Below are 17,509 nucleotides of genomic sequence, written 5' to 3'. Positions count from 1 at the left end.
CTCATCCAGGATAAAAAACTAGGTCACCAGGTCAAATCAAAGGAAAAGCTTGTTAACACTGTAGAGGCCAGATTTATGACTGTATCTTGATGAAACTTGGTCAGAATGTTTATCTTGATGATCTAAAAGTCAAGTTCAAATCTGGGTCAGGTCGGGTCAAAAACTAGGTCACTTGATGTTCTCAAGGTCCAGTTTTAATCTGGGTCATGTAGGATCAAAAACTAGGTCACCAGGTCAAATTGAAGGAAAAGCTAGTTTACGCTGTAAAGGCCACATTTATGACCATATCTAAATGAAACTTTGTCAGAATGTTTATCTTGATGATCTATAAGTCAAGGTTAAATCTGGGTCAGGTCGGGTCAAAAACTAGGTCACTAGGTCAAATCAAAGGAAAAGCTTGTTAACACACTAGAGGCCACATTTATGACTGTATCTTTACGAAACTTAGTCAGAATGGTAATCTTGGTGATCTTTCTGTCAACATGGAATCTGGGTCATGTCTGGTCAAAAACTAGGTCACTGGGTCAAATCGAAGGAAAAGCTATTTAACACTTTAGAGGCAACATTTATGACCATATCTTAATGAAACTTGGTCAGAATGTTAATCTTGATGATCTTTAGGTCATTAGGTCAGGTGAATGATACAGGGCCTTCATGCCCTCTTGTTTTTATAATTGCCTCACTTTCAGGTAAAGCTACTGAAAACTTAATTTCAAAAACTCTGTTGGAATTTATTTATTTCTTGCAGGTTTTTACATCAAAGGAATATAGCTGCTTTACTCATACAAACAGTTAATAAAAGAATGTAAAAAATTGTTGCACTTAGTTTATTTCTATTAGAAACAAAATTTGAAATTTTTTTACAGGCATTTGGCCATAGAAATATATCTGTGTTAGATGGAGGACTGAAGAAATGGTTGGACGATGGTTTTGAAATAACAACGGAGGAACCAGAATTTGAGGTATTTTACATTCTTGATCAAGTAGTCAAACCTGTCTGTAAAGACCACTCATTCGAAAATGAAAAATAAAACCTGATCTTTGTTTACATGTGGTCTCTTAACACAGTTCGATTTACACTGTTTACTGTTAAATTGGAAGGGAAAAAATGCTTTTTTATGCAGGTCTTATGGCTGAGGCTTTTATACAGAGATGGTCTTTATTACAGGTTTCACTGTTCACTGATTGGGAATACTACTTATGTTGAAGGGACCTGTCTCTTTCTACCAATTGATAATAATATAAGAATCTTTCACTGGTTGAAGGTGCGGATGGAAACACCTGGCTTGAGGGTAACTGTTAAGGCAGTAATGAGGCACTGCCAAGTTACTGTGAAACAGTTACCCGAGAGCTAGATATTTCAGTCCGTACCATCAACTAGAGATAGATTCTTTTTCTTGCATATAGTAAATGCTTTTCCTTTAAGAACTATTCTATTACAGTAGTGTAGGAATTTATGCATTCATTTATAAATTTCAGCACCTGAGTCATCTCACACTCTGGGGTGTAAGATGAGTTTTTCCAAGACAGGTGAAAACACGGGAAAATCCTGTCTGGCATGCAAGACTAATAATATTTTTTTCCATTTGATAGTGAATTAGTTTCTTAAATATTGTAGGACTCCGCTACAAAACAAAATTAATCAGAATGATGTCGAAAATGCGAAATGAGGAATTAGTGAATCTTTATAAAAAAATTATTATGTACCCAGTGCACACTTTGAAATTTTCCTATTCTGAAACTACTAGTTTGATTTCTGAATAATTTTGCACATTCTTTCCTTAAGTGACCCTCTACCAATATTGTTATCTGCATGTTGATTTGGTATATAAACCATTGCCACCATGATTTTGATTACATTTACATTGAGAGCTTGAAAAATCCTTTAATTCATTATTTTAAAAATGTATTTCAGCGTTCCGACTTTGTGGCAAAACTTGACAAAAATTTGTTTAGAAGTTATGAAGATGTATTGGAGAATTTGAAGTCAAAGAAAGAACAACTTGTGGATGCTAGAGCTGTTGATCACCCTTCTGTATTAGATGGTAAATATATATATATATATAGTGAAACACTGCTGGCTTGGGCGTCGATGGCTGGAGCAGATGAGCGGCAGTGCTGTCTCGAGCAATCATGTACTGGTTTCGAAGCAGTTTCCATCATAAAATGACGGTTTTTAAAATATCTTTTTTCTTGAACGTTTCAGTTCCGTAAAATGCTCCCAAAGAGAACACCTTAGCTCTTCTGCTTTACGAAAACATAAATATCAATAGTGTCTAGCGCACGTGATAACACACAGAGGGGCTCCAAAAGGGGTGATTAAATAGAGCTGAATCGGTTGACTACAGAAGCAGTTTCCATCATCAATTTTTGTTTTAATATTTATGTACATTTTTACAGTGAATACGACTAGAAAAGCACCATCCGTGTTTTTTTAATCTTTCTGGTGAAATTAATTAATACAATTTTAAGAAGTTTGAAGGTTCAGGTGTTAAATTAGGCTTGTTGAAAATAGGAGGTAAAAAAAAGCAAAACCTGGAACTCGAACTCGCGATCTCATGCTTGTGAAGCCGATGTTCTACCCATTGAGCTAATTGGCCAGTTGACATCATAGCCACAATTTATATATCTTATATACACATATAAGTTAAGTAAGGGATACAACCGTGACTTTGTATAGCACATAGTATGTGACCAGTTACCCCCCTTGGATAAGAAAATCTGTCGGGGGTAACCTAATCATCTATATTTCACATTGGTTTGTGGAAAAAAAAATATTGCCGATGCACAAAAATGACTCATTTTTAGCTCATCTGATTTTTTGAAAAAAAATGATGAGTTATTGTCATCACTTGAGCGGTTGTCGGCGTCGGCGTCGGCGTTGCCTGGTTAAGTTTTATGTTTAGGTCAGCTTTTCTCCTAAACTATCAAAGCTATTGCTTTGAAACTTGGAATACTTGTTCACCATCATAAGCTGACCCTGTATAGCAAGAAACATAACTCCATCTTGCTTTTTGCAAGATTTATGGCCCCTTTTGTACTTAGAAAATATCAGATTTCTTGGTTAAGTTTTATGTTTAGGTCAACTTTTCTCCTAAACTATCAAAGCTTTTGCTTTGAAACTTGGAATACTTGTTCACCATCATAAGCAGACCCTGTACATCAAGAAACGTAACTCCATCTTGCTTTTTGCAAGAATTATTGCCCCTTTTGGACTTAGAAAATCAGTTTTCTTGGTTAAGTTTGTTTAGGTCAGCTTTTATCCTAAACTATCAAAGCTATTCCTTTAAAACTTGCAACACTTGTTCACCATCATAAGCTGACCCTGTACAGCAAGAAACATAACTCCATCCTGCTTTTTGCAAGATTTATGGCCCCTTTTGGACTTAGAAAATATCAGATTTCTTGGTTAAGTTTTATGTTTAGGTCTACTTTTTCTCTTAAACTATCAAAGCTATTGCTTTAAAACTTGCAACTCTTGTTCACCATCATAAGCTGACCCTGTACAGCAAGCAACATAACTCCATCCTGCTTTTTGCAATAATTATTGCCCCTTTTGGACTTAGAAAAATCATTTTCTTGGTTGAATATTATGTTTAAAACAACTTTTCTCATAAACTATCAAAGCTATTGCTTTAAAACTTGCAACAGTTTTTCACCATCATAAGTGGACACTGTACATCAAGAAACATAACTCTATCCTGCTTTTTGCAAGAGTGATGGCCCTTTTTAGACTTAGAAAATCATGGGTAGGACAATATTTCTATTATACAAAAAAAATCAGATGAGCGTCAGCACCCGCAAGGCGGTGCTCTTGTTATCTTTATTATGTATTTTTGGTAAATCATCTGGTTTCGACTGCCAGAAGGAGGAACTTTCAACTTAATTGGGGATTACAGTGTTATTCTTTGCACATGCGCATTAGTTGCACGTGAAATCCCCCATGTGCGGAATGTAAGCAAAACAATTATGGGATGAACAATTCGAGTTTTCTTGGAAAGTTTTTACCCTTTGTTGCTGAAATTTCACGGAGCTCTGGATTGCAGGGTAGCGTTATGGAAACAATCTCGACTTCATTGTGAAGAACATCACGAAACGTAAAATAACGCGTTGACGGATACTACTAGCCGACGGAAACTGCTTCGAAACCAGTAATCAGTCTCCATAAAGATATATAATTACAACGTAGAAAATATATGGAGAACAGAATGAGTATGCATATGATTTATGGTGTTTAGGCCAGAGTTTTAAATTATAATAAAGATCTTGACTTGCTCAACATTCTTGATAACTCGCGCATTTTGCTCTTTGCCTTGTAACTTCAGGTGGTCAGTTTTTTACAGCATTCATCCTTTTTAACCAGGTTTTCAACGAAAACCTGAGTTATTAGATTGGGGTAGATGTGGGTCGGGCGGGCGGGCGGCGGCGGCGGCGGTGGCGGCGGCGGCGGCGGCGTCAAACTGGTGTTTCCGGTCAATAACTTTTGTTTCGGTAAAGATATTTGAATAAAACTTGGTATGTATGTAGCTTATATCAAGACAAAGGCTGGGATTGATTTTGGGGTTTCTGGGGTCAAGGTCAAGGTCACTGTTACTTAAAATAGAAAAAGGGTTTCCGGTCAATAACTTTTGTTTCGGTAAAGATATTTGAATAAAACTTGGTACATATGTAGCTTATATCAAGACAAAGGCTGGGATTGATTTTGGGGTTTCTGGGGTCAAGGTCAAGGTCACTGTTACTTAAAATAGAAAAAGGGTTTCCGGTCAATAACTTTTGTTTCGGGAAAGATATTTGAATAAAACTTGGTATGTATGTAGCTTATATCAAGACAAAGACTGGGATTGATTTTGGGGTTTCTGGGGTCAAGGTCAAGGTCACTGTTACTTGAAATAGAAAAAAGGTTTCCGGTCAATAACTTTTGTTTCAGTAAAGATATTTGAATAAAACTTGGTATGTATGTAGCTTATATCAAGACAAAGGCTGGGATTGATTTTGGGGTTTCTGGGTTCAAGGTCAAGGTCACTGTTACTTAAAATAGAAAAAGGGTTTCCGGTCAATAACTTAACTTAGGAATGAGCTATCATGATGAAACTTGGTGTATAGCAAACTTATATAAAGTTGTAGCCTGGGATTGATTTTGGGGTTTCTGGGATCAAGGTCAAGGTCATTGTTACTAAAAATAGGGTTAGGGTTAGGTTAGGGTTAGGGTTAGCATATCTTCTACATGCATGGAGGGATTTTGATGAAAGTTGGCACAATTGTTCACCATCATGAGACGGAGTGTCATGCGCAGGAACCAGGTCCCTAGGTCTAAGGTCAAGGTCACACTTAGAGGTCAAAGGATACAAGAATGAAAAGTTTGTCCGGAGCATATTTTCTTCATGCATAGAGGGATTTTGATGTAACTTGGCACAATTATACACCATCATGAGACGAAGTGTCTTGCGCAGTTCCATTCTTTAGAATTACTTCCCTTTGTTGTTACTATAAATAGCTTATATTGTAACTTTTTCATTACTAGACGTAGGGAAAAATCGAGACCACTATTCTGTAGTACAACATGCATGTTACATCCAATTTTGAGGTGTATTTTGACCAATCTCTACCTGGTAAGGATTTCTGTGTGGACTTAAAATTATTTTTTTTGTATGTTTTTTTTTTTTTTTTTTTTTTTATTTTTTTTTTAAGATTAACTTCCCTTAGTTGTTACTATAAATAACTTATATTGTAACTTTTTTTATAATTGACCGTAGGGAAAAACCAAGACCACTTTTCTGTGGTACAACATAGTTGTTACTTTCTAATTTTAGGTGAATTTTAAGGTATCTCTACCTGGTAAGGAGTTTTTTTGTGGACTTAGAAAAACAAAAGAATTACAGTGATTACTAAACAACCACAAAATTAAAATTACATCTGCAAATACAGGTGCTAGAGTAAAGAAATTTGCTGTGACGGGCGTATATTGTGACATTCTGGCACTCTTGTTTATTCTTATGAAAAGTGTTGAAAACCTGGTTTTGTGGCATTGCCACGTTTCTCATCTTTTAATTTATTGTCATCATCATCTTCAGTGATTGCCTCACTTTAGAAGAGAACTGAATTAAAATATTGTACACATGCAGCAGAAACTTCGAGAAAGGGCTAAAAATCTTCCTTAGAGGACAGCTTAAAAAAACGATAAGACAAAGTTTGGCATTTAGAATATGTGGATTTCAGGCAGAACAGCTTTAATTGAAGGATGAAAAATAATTTTAATGATTTCAGTTTTATTTTTAAGAATGAAATCTTCATTATTTCAGAAGAGAATGGTGGTTTTATAGTTGGTTCAAAGCATGTAGATTTCAAAGAACTGTTTACAGAAGATGGAACAATCAAGCCTGATTCTGAACTGAAAGCATGTAAGTACAGGATTTTTATGTCATTTAGACTCAGTAATGTAGATTCAAAGTGTCAAATCAGGTTTAATGGCGAGGGTTAAAAGTTGAATTGCTTCTTTTAAAATTAGAATTAGTGCCTGTGATAGAACTCTCATGATATATTCATTTGTGAAATATGATATGTAGGACTGTTCTGTAATAAAAATAGAACACAGTTTTAGTAATATATTCTAACACGATCTGCAGCAATTGCTATATAAACATATAGCGAAATCGCCTATACATGAATCTACGATAAAATATGGTTGGCTGTTACATTTCACCCCCTATGATTGTGGCATTAGAGATTCTACTTCAGTTCCATTACATACAAACTATTTCAGGGCCAAACGGTTGAAAACAGCATTTCAAAAACATAAATATAATAAAAAGTAATACTGACTTATGTGTAGGACCGTAAAACACGTTTCGATCTCTACGAGCGAATTCAATTAGCTTAATTAAGATTCAGCGGTGACGTCATAAATGTATGACATAAAGTATGACGTCATAATGATGTGACGTCATATAAAGTTTAAGCTCATAACTTGTAACACAGGGTCAACTTGCCTAATTTGATGATTCTCTTCATAATAAGTTTGCGAGCTGTTAGATTACTAAATTATAAATACTTCTCAAAATTCTGATAAAAAGAAACAAATATCTATACGTTCCATTGGCTATGCAACTCTTTCTAACCGTAGGGGGTAAATTGTAACAGCATATGACCCGAATGACGTATTACGCTGAAAATGTAGTACTGTAAAATGCGAATTATTTGCGTTGTTAGAATCGAAATAATAAATCTGTTCCAATAATTTTATCAGTTAATAAAACATGGGCAGTCGTTTGGATGCGAATGATTAAATCACTCGTGCTACGCACTCGTGATTTAATTATTACGCATCCGAACTCCTGCCCATATTTTATTAACTGATAAAATATAGGAACAGATTTATTATTTCTTAAACAACAGAGTTACCAAACTGCTCAATGGGATCAAGGGCAGGTCACTCTTTCTTCAAAATAGCAAAAAAGACTTTCCGCACAGTAACTCGGGATAGGATAATGAGAATCAAATGAAGCTAGAGCTAAGGTAGCTTATACTGAGATCAAGGTTCAACTTTGGACTGCATTTAAGGTCATGCATTAAAACTTGAGATTGTGTTATACAGTATTTGATGGTTCTGGAGTAGATCTCGGCCAGCCAATGGTAGCAACTTGCCTGCGAGGTTTTACAGCATGTGGGATTGCAGCAGCTGCTCAAATTCTTGGCAAAGAAAATGTTCCAGTTTATGCAGTAAGTTATAGTCAGCATGTACAGTGTCAATTATATTATCTTTTGATCTGTTCACCTAGTTCTGTAACAGGATTCTGTTCATAGAGCCTGTAACAGGATTCTGTTCATATAGTCTGTAACAAGATTCTGTTCATATAGCCTGTAGTGGGATTCTGTACATATAGCCTGTAACAGGATTCTATTCATATAGCATGTAACAGGATTCTGTACATATAGTCTGTAACAGGATTCTGTTCATATAGTCTTTAACAGGATTCTGTTCATTTAGCCTGTAACAGGGTTCTGTTCATATAGCCTGCAGCAGGATTCTGTACATATTGCCTGTAACAGGGTTCTGTTCATATAGCCTGTAACAGGATTCTTTTCATATAGTCTGTAACAGGATTCTGTTCATATAGTCTGTAACAGGATTCTTTTCATATAGTCTGTAACAGGATTCTGTTCATATAGCCTGTAACAGGATTTTGTTCATAGTCTGTAACAGGATTCTGTTCATATAGTCCGTAACAGGATTCTGTTAATATATTCTTTAACAGGATTCTGTTCATATAGCCTGTAACAGGATTCTGTTCATATAGTCTGTAACAGGATTCTGTTCATGTAGTCTGTAAAAGGATTCTGTTCTTATAGTCTGTAACAGGATTCTGTTCATGTAGTCTGTAACAGGATTCTGTTCATATAGTCTGTAACAGGATAACAGAGTTTTATTCACAGTCCATAACAAAAGTTTTCCTTCAATTTGTTTTTAAATTCCTTGTAATTCTATTTATTTGGTAAATTTTTGTCACTTGTTTTCCAATTGTAGACTACATACATACTCACATTGTAAAGAACTTTACTGTTTTAGTTGGACATTATTTTTGAGATGTAAAATTCACATGTGTTTTAAGTTCAAGTATAAATATAAAAAACTATCATGAAAGTTGCTAAATCAACTGTACATGTAGTTCTAAATACAGTCAAACCTGTATTATGCAGCCAGCCAAGGGAGCAACACAATGTGGCTGCTTAAGGCTGGTGGCTGTTTAAGGCAAGATAAAATTTGGAACAAAAGTCCATTTGGGAAGTTAGCTGACTGGCAGCTTAAAGCAAATGGTTGTGTAATACAGGTGGCTGCTAAGACAGGTTTATCAGCATTTATGAATCATTGTCATAAGATATGGGTCTTTGAATGTACCAGTAAGTGAAAAATGCACATGTGGATGTAGTCAAACACAAAATCAACGAAAATTAATCCCACCGCAATTATTAATGATTTCACAGTAGAATGCATTTGGTGATATTCAGACTGTATATTATGTGAATAATTGTAAACCCTTTTCATTTTCCAGGGATCATGGGAAGAATTTAATTTGCAAGGTCCGGAGGAATATAAAGGAAAAGTACAACAGAAAACATGATAACAAAAGTTTACATAGCTAAATAATGTCTGTATATAGCACAATCAAAACAAATTAATTATAACCAAAGATGTGCCTCGTTTATTATATGGAATATGGTATGAGATGTTTATTTATTGCATTTTACTGGGGTTTTTATATGGTTTTTAGCTCGACTATTCAAAGAATAGTCTAGCTATTCTACTCACCCTGGTGTCGGCGTCGGCGTCGGCGTCACACCTTGGTTAAGTTTTTGCATGCAAGTACATACAGCTATCATTTAAAGGCATATAGCTTTGAAACTTATTTATTCTTTTTCGAGGTCAATTACCAACCTCACTGGGTCAAGTTCCATAACTCTAACATGTATTTTGAGCAAATTATGCCCCCTTTTGGACTTAAAAAATTCTGGTTAAAGTTTTACATGCAAGTTACTATCTCCAAAACTAATGCAGATATTGAATTGAAACTTCACATGTGTCTTCGGGGTTATAAAACTAGTTGATAGCACCAAGTCCTATAACTCTGACCTTCATTTTGGCCAAATTATGCCCCCTTTTGTACTTAGAAAATTTTGGTTAAAGTTTTGCGTGCAAGTACATACAGCTATTACTAAAAGGCATATAGATTTGAAACTTATTTTTTCTTTTTCTAGATCAATTACCTACCTCACTGGGTCAAGTCCCATAACTCTGACATGTATTTTGGCCAAATTATGCCCCCTTTTGGACTTAGAAAATTCTGGTTAAAGTTTTGCATGCAAGTACATACAGCTATTACTGAAAGGCAAATTGATTTGAAACTTATTTTTTCTACTTCTAGATCAATTACCTACCTCACTAGGTCAAGTCCCATAACTCTGACATGTATTTTGGCCAAATTATGCCCCCTTTTGGACTTAGAAAATTCTGGTTAAAGTTTTGCATGCAAGTACATACAGCTATTACTAAAAGGCATATTGATTTGAAACTTATTTTTTCTTTTTCTAGATCAATTACCTACCTCACTGGGTCAAGTCCCATAACTCTGACATGTATTTTGAGTAAATTATGCCCCCTTTTGGACTTAGAAAATCCTGGTTAAAGTTTTGCGTGCAAGTACATACAGCTATTACCAAAAGGCATATAGCTTTGAAACTTATTTATTCTTTTTCTAGGTCAGTTTCCAACCTCACTGGGTCAAGTTCCATAACTCTTAACATGTATTTTGAGCAAATTATGCCCCCTTTTGGACTTAGAAAATTATGGTTAAAGTTTTACATGCAAGTTACTATCTCCAAAACTAATGCAGATATGGAATTGAAACTTAACATGTTTCTTCGGGGTTATTAAACTAGTTGATAGCATCAAGTCCCATAACTCTGATATGCATTTTGGTCAAATTATGTCCCGTTTCGAACTTAAAACTCTTTTGATATTTAACATTTTGGGTAATAATTTCCTGCTTCTGTGACAATATTTCGAATAGTCGAGCTTGGCTGTCTTACGGACAGCTCTTGTTTTATTTGGTTAGTGCAAATATTAATGTTTTGGTATGTTTATTTTTCTTTGTATCATTACACTCTTATATGTATGCATCCTGAGTGTGAACCATTAGATTGCATTGTTCATTTAAGTTTCAAGGATTAGGTATATATGTACCTAAAATTGACTGATACTGTGGTATAGATTGCAAAATTATTTTAATTTCTTTGTAGTGTTAGCAGAATTGGTTCCTTGATAACTAATTAAGTACTAAAACACTTTGCAATCTAGAGTCTCTGTATGAAAATAATTTATGTGTATTTATGATGTACCAGAGAGTGTGCTTTAATATAGATCTAATTGCGGGGGTATTAATCACTTTCACTGATGACTTAAGTTGTGTTAATGTAATTATTTAGGTGTCAGTTACAGTAATGATGAAGCTATTCATTGTTAAATAGCATGAATTTTAGTTTATTTTTAATTTTATTTCCTTCTTAGTACAATGAAATACAGTTATTATAAAATTACTTTGATCTGCAATGTTGTATCTTGCTCAGGTTAATTTTGCAAGGCCTGGATCCCACGAGGCGCTTGTGTTGAGTGTGATCTGGCGTGGCAAAATCCATGTGAGCCGAATGCATCATTGCAGACATAGGTATTGTTTTAATGTCCTTTTGTTATATACATATACCTATTTCTGATGTTATTTTAGTCAAATCTGACTATAATTTTAGATATTCATAAGACTGAAAACTTATTTGAAACTTTTTGACTCGTGGAACGTTGTGACGCTATCTTTACATCATATCCAGTTAAAAAAAATTCTGTATCCGATGGGAGTTGAATACATGTTTTTGTATTTGTAGTGAAAAACATCCTGTATTTGGGACAGAAAATTCGTAGGTATCTATTGAAATAAAATATGCATGTAACAGAGCACTTTGCATTATAATGAAGCACTTTGCATTACAGTATAATGGATAACTTTGCCAATCTTATCAATAACAGATATATAGTAGCTATAACCTGCAGCTATTCTATGTATCTGAAAGTGCCTGCTTGTTGTGCATAAATTTAAAACGTATTATATACCTTATTCTTGATATTCCGTGGTTTCTTGTTCATTCCGTGGCTCTCAAAAACACACTCGTGCCGCTGTCGTGTGTGTCCGAAGTCCATGCAAGTTTCTCGGAAAAGTAAACAAGGTTGTGAGCATCTGAAAATGCGCAAAAAACTGGTATGTATAGCTTATTTACTTAAATATATGTAGTAATGCACCTATACAAACATGCATCTTCCCGAAAAAAACTCGTAACTTTGCGATATTTGTCAAAATTTCATGCAGCCGAGTCCAGCAGCAGCCATGATGCAGGTCACGTGACTTTATTTTTACCCAGAGTTGTCTACCTGCAGCTACAGTTAGGTTACATTAGGTCTTCGTACAATTAAATTCCAATTAGCAATGATTTGTTGCATGTGTGCTGCAACTGTCTAAAAGTGATTGCATGTGATGTTTATGATAAATGAATAAAAAAATATTATTATTAGAGTTTCTTAATTTTTGCCCTTTTCATTTGTCCATGCTTAAATCTTTATAGTATCCCCACGACTTACGTTTTCGATGGACATACGTTTTCGACGATGTCTGTATTTCCTGTTAATTTGCATATCCCGCACATGTCGGTGCTAAAGAAAAAGAAGGTGGCATATGAAAACTTTTATTAAAATACAAACATGCAAACCGATTGTGACAAAATTGTAGTGACACATTAAGCAGTCCCCTAACTAAGTACTGAGCAGTGTAGTTTGTCAAGGTACCCTTCACCATAGCGACCATCAGTCAGCCAGTCTGAGCCACGGATTAAACGAGAAACTGCCAGCTGATCCAGACCAATGTAGGTCAACATACATGAAGTGAGATTTTTCATTGCCTGTCATATTTTGTTGATTTATTGTCTTGGCATGTTTATATTGAAAGGTTGCAGCTACTTTCGGTTAAAAAACAACATCTGAATACCTAACATTAAACGCGCATGTGAAGCTTTGCCGATTAAGAGCCACGGAATTACAATAACACAGCATACATTGTATATGACAAAACACATGTGGGAAATCATACATAACTCTGTGTTAAAGGCTATTTCAGAATATGAACAAAGTTCCACATGATCAGTTTGGCCAAGGAGCACAAAATTTCCCTTTTTTTCAAACAATTCCTTATTTTTAAGATTGGTGTGTCAGTTTAAGTTTAGATTTGATTTTGTTGTTTAAAATATCAAGGGTGTTTTTTTGTCCATCATGTTTAAATTTAATGGGAGATTTTGTCCAATGTTAGTATATTTCAGATATTAAAGATGTATAATAGTTATATATACATTGTAGATGTATAACATTATACATTGTAGATGTTTAACATTATGCAACAGTTTAATATAATATTAACAATGACTTTGTCTACTATGTTTAAATGCATTAAGGTTGACTGTATTTTTTGTTCCATGACAGTGGTCTCTGCTAGTATGTGTCTGCCATTGGCCTGTAGGTTGCAAATTTTAATGGGTGAGATATATGCCAAGTGTTGTGCGATACAAGTGATGCATAAATTTGCAGGATTTATTTTATGTTTTTCGGTGGTTTAGTGAAAAGTAACGGTAGATCATGTTTGTAGCTTTCACTGTTATAGACCGTGAGATTTTCAATTTATGATATCCACCATTATAGAACTAAACTGAATGCCAAAAAATAAGAATTATAAATGATAGGAAATTCTTTCCAAAATATACATTAATATGAAAGGTATAGAAGTTTATAATGTACTGCAAAAACATAAAGAGTTACACTCTACAGATATTGAGATGTAAAAGAAATCAAAACAGCTCAAAGATTAAAATTTGTAGAATTTGGTAAAAACCATTGAAAAGATATGAACACAAAGGAAAAGCTTATTTCACATGTAAGACTAAAATAGCTTTCACTTGTGAACATTAGATTTTCAATTTTCACTTACTGATTGCGCAGCTCATGAAAATATTGCATCTGATGTTCACTCAAAGATATTTCGATCTTAAACTGAAGCAAAAGATATCTTCTACTTGAGACCTGTTTATAAGTATGACTACTGAATTTTTGTTGAGCCCACTTGCGGAAGCGAAGACATAGTCGTCCAAATGGCTGTTTGGTGTATGTTCGTGCGTCAGTGCATCCGTCCGGATTTGTTTGTCAGGACCATAACTTTGACATGCATAAAGCAATCTTGTTTATATTTGGCGTGAATGTTAACCTCATTGAGACGAAGTGTCAGGCGCAAACCCGAGGTTTCTATCTCAAAAGTCAAGGTCACAGTTGGAGGTCAAAGGTCATGTCAAATCTTGTCAAGCCTATAACTTTGACATGCATTGAGGAATCTTGTTTATATTAATTTTGGCATGAATGTTACTCAGTGAGACGGAGTGTGCAAACCCTGGGTTCCTGTCTCAAAGGTCAAGGTCACAGTTAGGGGTCAAAGGACATTTTAGAGCTTGTCCAGGCCATGACTTTTGATAATTATGGAGCAATTTTTTTTTTCTTTGGCATAAATGTTCACCTCTATGAGACCGAATGTCTTGCCTTCTTGTGATTTATCAACTAATTAACCATGGTTTATCATTCAGATGCTCGGATATATAACACTTGCGCTAACAACCTTGAAACTCCATTCCTGCACTTTTGAATGCTGAACCATGTTATATCAGATGATAAACAATGTTGATTTTATTAATAAGTGACTGGTTAATTCATTGTAAGTGGTGGTTAATAAGGTATAAACGGTACATAAATTGTGAATAATTTTATTGATAATGCTACAGCAGTAATAGAGATAAGTGCCATATAGTTATACCATCTTAGTTTATTATAATGGTCGAAGCATTTTACCCTTGTTTGTTCTTGATAAATTCAATTGCATAATATTTTATTAGCTCACCTGTCACATAGTGACAAGGTGAGCTTTTGTGATCACCCTTCGTCCGCCGTCTGTGCGTCCGTGCGCCTCGTGCGTTTGTCTGTGCGTCAACAATTTCTTGTCTGCACGATAGTGGTTTCATTTATGATTTTATTTTAACCAAACTTGCACACAACTTGTATCACCATATGATCTCGATTCCTTTCTTGAACTGGCCAGATCCCATTATGGGTTTCAGAGTTATGGACCCTGAAAGGGCCAAAATTAGCTATTTTGACCTTGTCTGCACAATTGCAGCTTTATTTATGATTTGATTTTTACCAAACTGGCACACAACTTGTATCACCATAAGATCTTGGTTCCTTTCTTGAACTGGCCAGATTCCTTTATGGGTTCCAGACTTATGGCCCCTGAAAGCGCCAGAATTAGCTATTTTGACCTTGTCTGCACAATAGCAGCTTCATTTATGATTTTATTTTAACCATACTTGCACATAGCTAGTATCACCATAATATCTTGGTTCCTTTCTTGAACTGGCGAGATTCCTTTATGGGTTCTAGAGTTATGGCCCCTGAAAGGGCCAAAATTAGCTATTTTGACCTTGCCTGCACAATAGCAGCTTCATTTATGATTAGAATTTAATCAGACTTGCACAAAACTTGTGTCACCATAAGATCTCAGTTCCTTTCTTGAACCTGCTAGATCCCTTAATGGGTTCCAGAGTTATGGCCCCTGAAAGGGCCAAAATTAGCTATTTTGACCTTGTCTGCACAATAGCAGCTTCATTTATGATTTGATTTTAACCAAACTTGCACACAACTTGCATCACCATAAGGTCTTGGTTCCTTTCTTGAACTGGCCAAATTCCATCATGGGTTCCAGAGTTATGGCCCCTTAAAGGTCCAAAATTGGCTATTTTGGCTTTTGCAGCCATTTAGAGACTTCATTTATGGTTTTATTTGATACAAACTTCCAAAATATCTTCAACAACAATAAATCTTAGATTCCATGACAAATCAGATCCAATCGTAGGTTCCAGAGTTATTTTATATCTGATTACCTCCCCTGATTATAGTCAAAATGGATTTATATCAGTAAGTACTTATAGGGCTTATTTGAAATTTCATAATTGTCATTAGTTGGACTGAGACAATCAGGGTAGATAACTATGGACTGATTTTATGTCAAATTACCTCCCTTTATTTCAAATTAAAATTGGTATATCTCCGTAACTAATGAAGATACTGATCTGAAATTTCATTTATGTCAACAGATTTATTTGGCAGAGCCTTCTTTTGTTCACTTACAATATATTTTTTAATTACTTCCCTTTTACGTTACTATAAATAGCTTATTTTTAGGAACTTTTTTATTATTGGCCGCAGGGAAAACCTGAGACCACTTTTCTGTGGTACAACATGGATGGTACCTCCAATTTTTAGGTGCATTTTGACATATCTGTACCTCGTAAGAATTGTTTTTTCTTTTTGGTTAAATTTCTTCCCATTGTTGTTCCTGTCCTTTGGACTTAAATATTTTTACTGAGGACCTTCTTGTCCTCAAGTGCAATGATAACAGGTGAGCGATATAGGGCCATCATGGCCCTCTTGTATAAAAGATAGAAGATGCTGTATAATGAGTTTTACAACAGTTGTATAGACAACAGTTAGGCATGAGTTAGACAACAGTTAGGCATGAGTTAGAACTGTATGTGTGAAAAGGGATTCAGATGTTTCCATTTAAACCAGAGCCTTTTATATAAATATATCTGTGATATAAAATGTTCAGCCAATTGTAAAGTTAAGTTTTCGGTGATCATGTTGGCAGTGCATTATTTGCTAATAAAGAGTATATTTATCCATGATTCTTTGTTTAACTTATATTTTCTGCTTTTAAATCCACCTCCATTGACAATGGTTCTAGTTTATCTTATTGTAATCGTTTCATATTTCTGCTTTATCAAGGACTTCAACATTGACGTAGAAAGTTACAGTGACAGAAAGCGCACACCTGATTATATTGTGCATCTGCTGGGTTTATTAGTCCCCTACTGGTTGAAAACCAGTTTCGGGGACTATAGGAATGCACTTTTCCGTCATTCCGTCCGTCCGTCTGTCCGTCCGTCCGTCCGCAATTTTGTGTCCGGTCCATAACTCTGTCATCCATGAAGGGATTTTAATATTACTTGGCACAAATGTTCCCCATGATATGACGACGTGTCATGCGCAAAACCCGGACCCCTAGCTCAAAGGTCAAGGTCACAATTGGAGGTCAAAGGTCAACAGGGCTTTTTTCCTGTCTGGTCCACAACTCTCCCATCCTTGAAAGGATTTTAGTTTTACTTGGCACAAGTGTTCCCCATGATGAGATGATGTGTCATGCGCAAATCCCGGACCCCTAGCTCAAAGGTCAAGTTCACAATTGGAGGTCAAAGGTCAACAGGGCTTTTTTCCTGTCCGGTCCATAACTCTCCCATCCATGAAGAGATTTTAATAGTACTTGACACAGATGTTCCCCATGAGGAGACGACGTGTCGTGCACAAAACCTGGACCCCTAGCTTAAAGGTCAAGGTCACAATTGGAGGTCAAAGGTCAACAAGGCTTTTTTCCTGTCCGGTCCATAACTCTCCCATCTATGAAGGGATTTTAATATTACTTGGCACAAATGTACCTCATAATAAGACGATGTGTCGTGCACAACTTTCAGACCCCTAGCTCAAAGGTCAAGGTCACACTTAGCAGTCAGATGTTAACATAGCATGAACAGGGTCTGTTTTGTGTCCGGTCCATAACTCTGACATTCATTAAGGGATTTTAATATCACTTAGCACAAGTGTTCCCAATGATGAGACGATGTGTCGTGCGCAAATCCCGGACCACTAGCTCAAAGGTCAAGGTCACAATTGGGGGTCAAAGGTCAACAGAGTTTTTTTCCTGTCCCGTCCATAACTCTGCCATCCATGAAGGGATTTTAATATTACTTGGCACAAATGTTCCCCATGATGAGA

General features: G+C 35.6%; 1 protein-coding gene across 3 annotated transcripts in view; it reads left to right on the top strand.

Annotated features, from left to right (window-relative positions):
• The window catches only part of LOC123533066 (thiosulfate sulfurtransferase-like), a 30,328-nt gene extending 13,963 nt beyond the window's left edge, over nt 1-16,365 (top strand). For 2 of the 3 annotated variants that reach the window (XM_045314695.2, XM_045314687.2), the window contains exons 4-8: nt 867-962; nt 1,916-2,045; nt 6,300-6,398; nt 7,592-7,716; nt 9,048-16,365. In XM_045314695.2, coding sequence (XP_045170630.2) covers nt 867-962; nt 1,916-2,045; nt 6,300-6,398; nt 7,592-7,716; nt 9,048-9,116 — 519 coding nt within the window. In that variant the 3' untranslated portion in view covers nt 9,117-16,365. The remainder of the gene's footprint in view (nt 1-866; nt 963-1,915; nt 2,046-6,299; nt 6,399-7,591; nt 7,717-9,047) is intronic. The other variant, XR_006682811.2, reaches the window with a different exon arrangement.
• Nucleotides 16,366-17,509: the final 1,144 nt, after the last annotated feature.

The sequence above is a fragment of the Mercenaria mercenaria genome, chromosome 1, assembly GCF_021730395.1.
Source record: "Mercenaria mercenaria strain notata chromosome 1, MADL_Memer_1, whole genome shotgun sequence".
Taxonomy (NCBI): Eukaryota; Metazoa; Mollusca; class Bivalvia; order Venerida; family Veneridae; genus Mercenaria; species Mercenaria mercenaria.
This window is presented reverse-complemented; position numbering and strand designations above follow the sequence as displayed.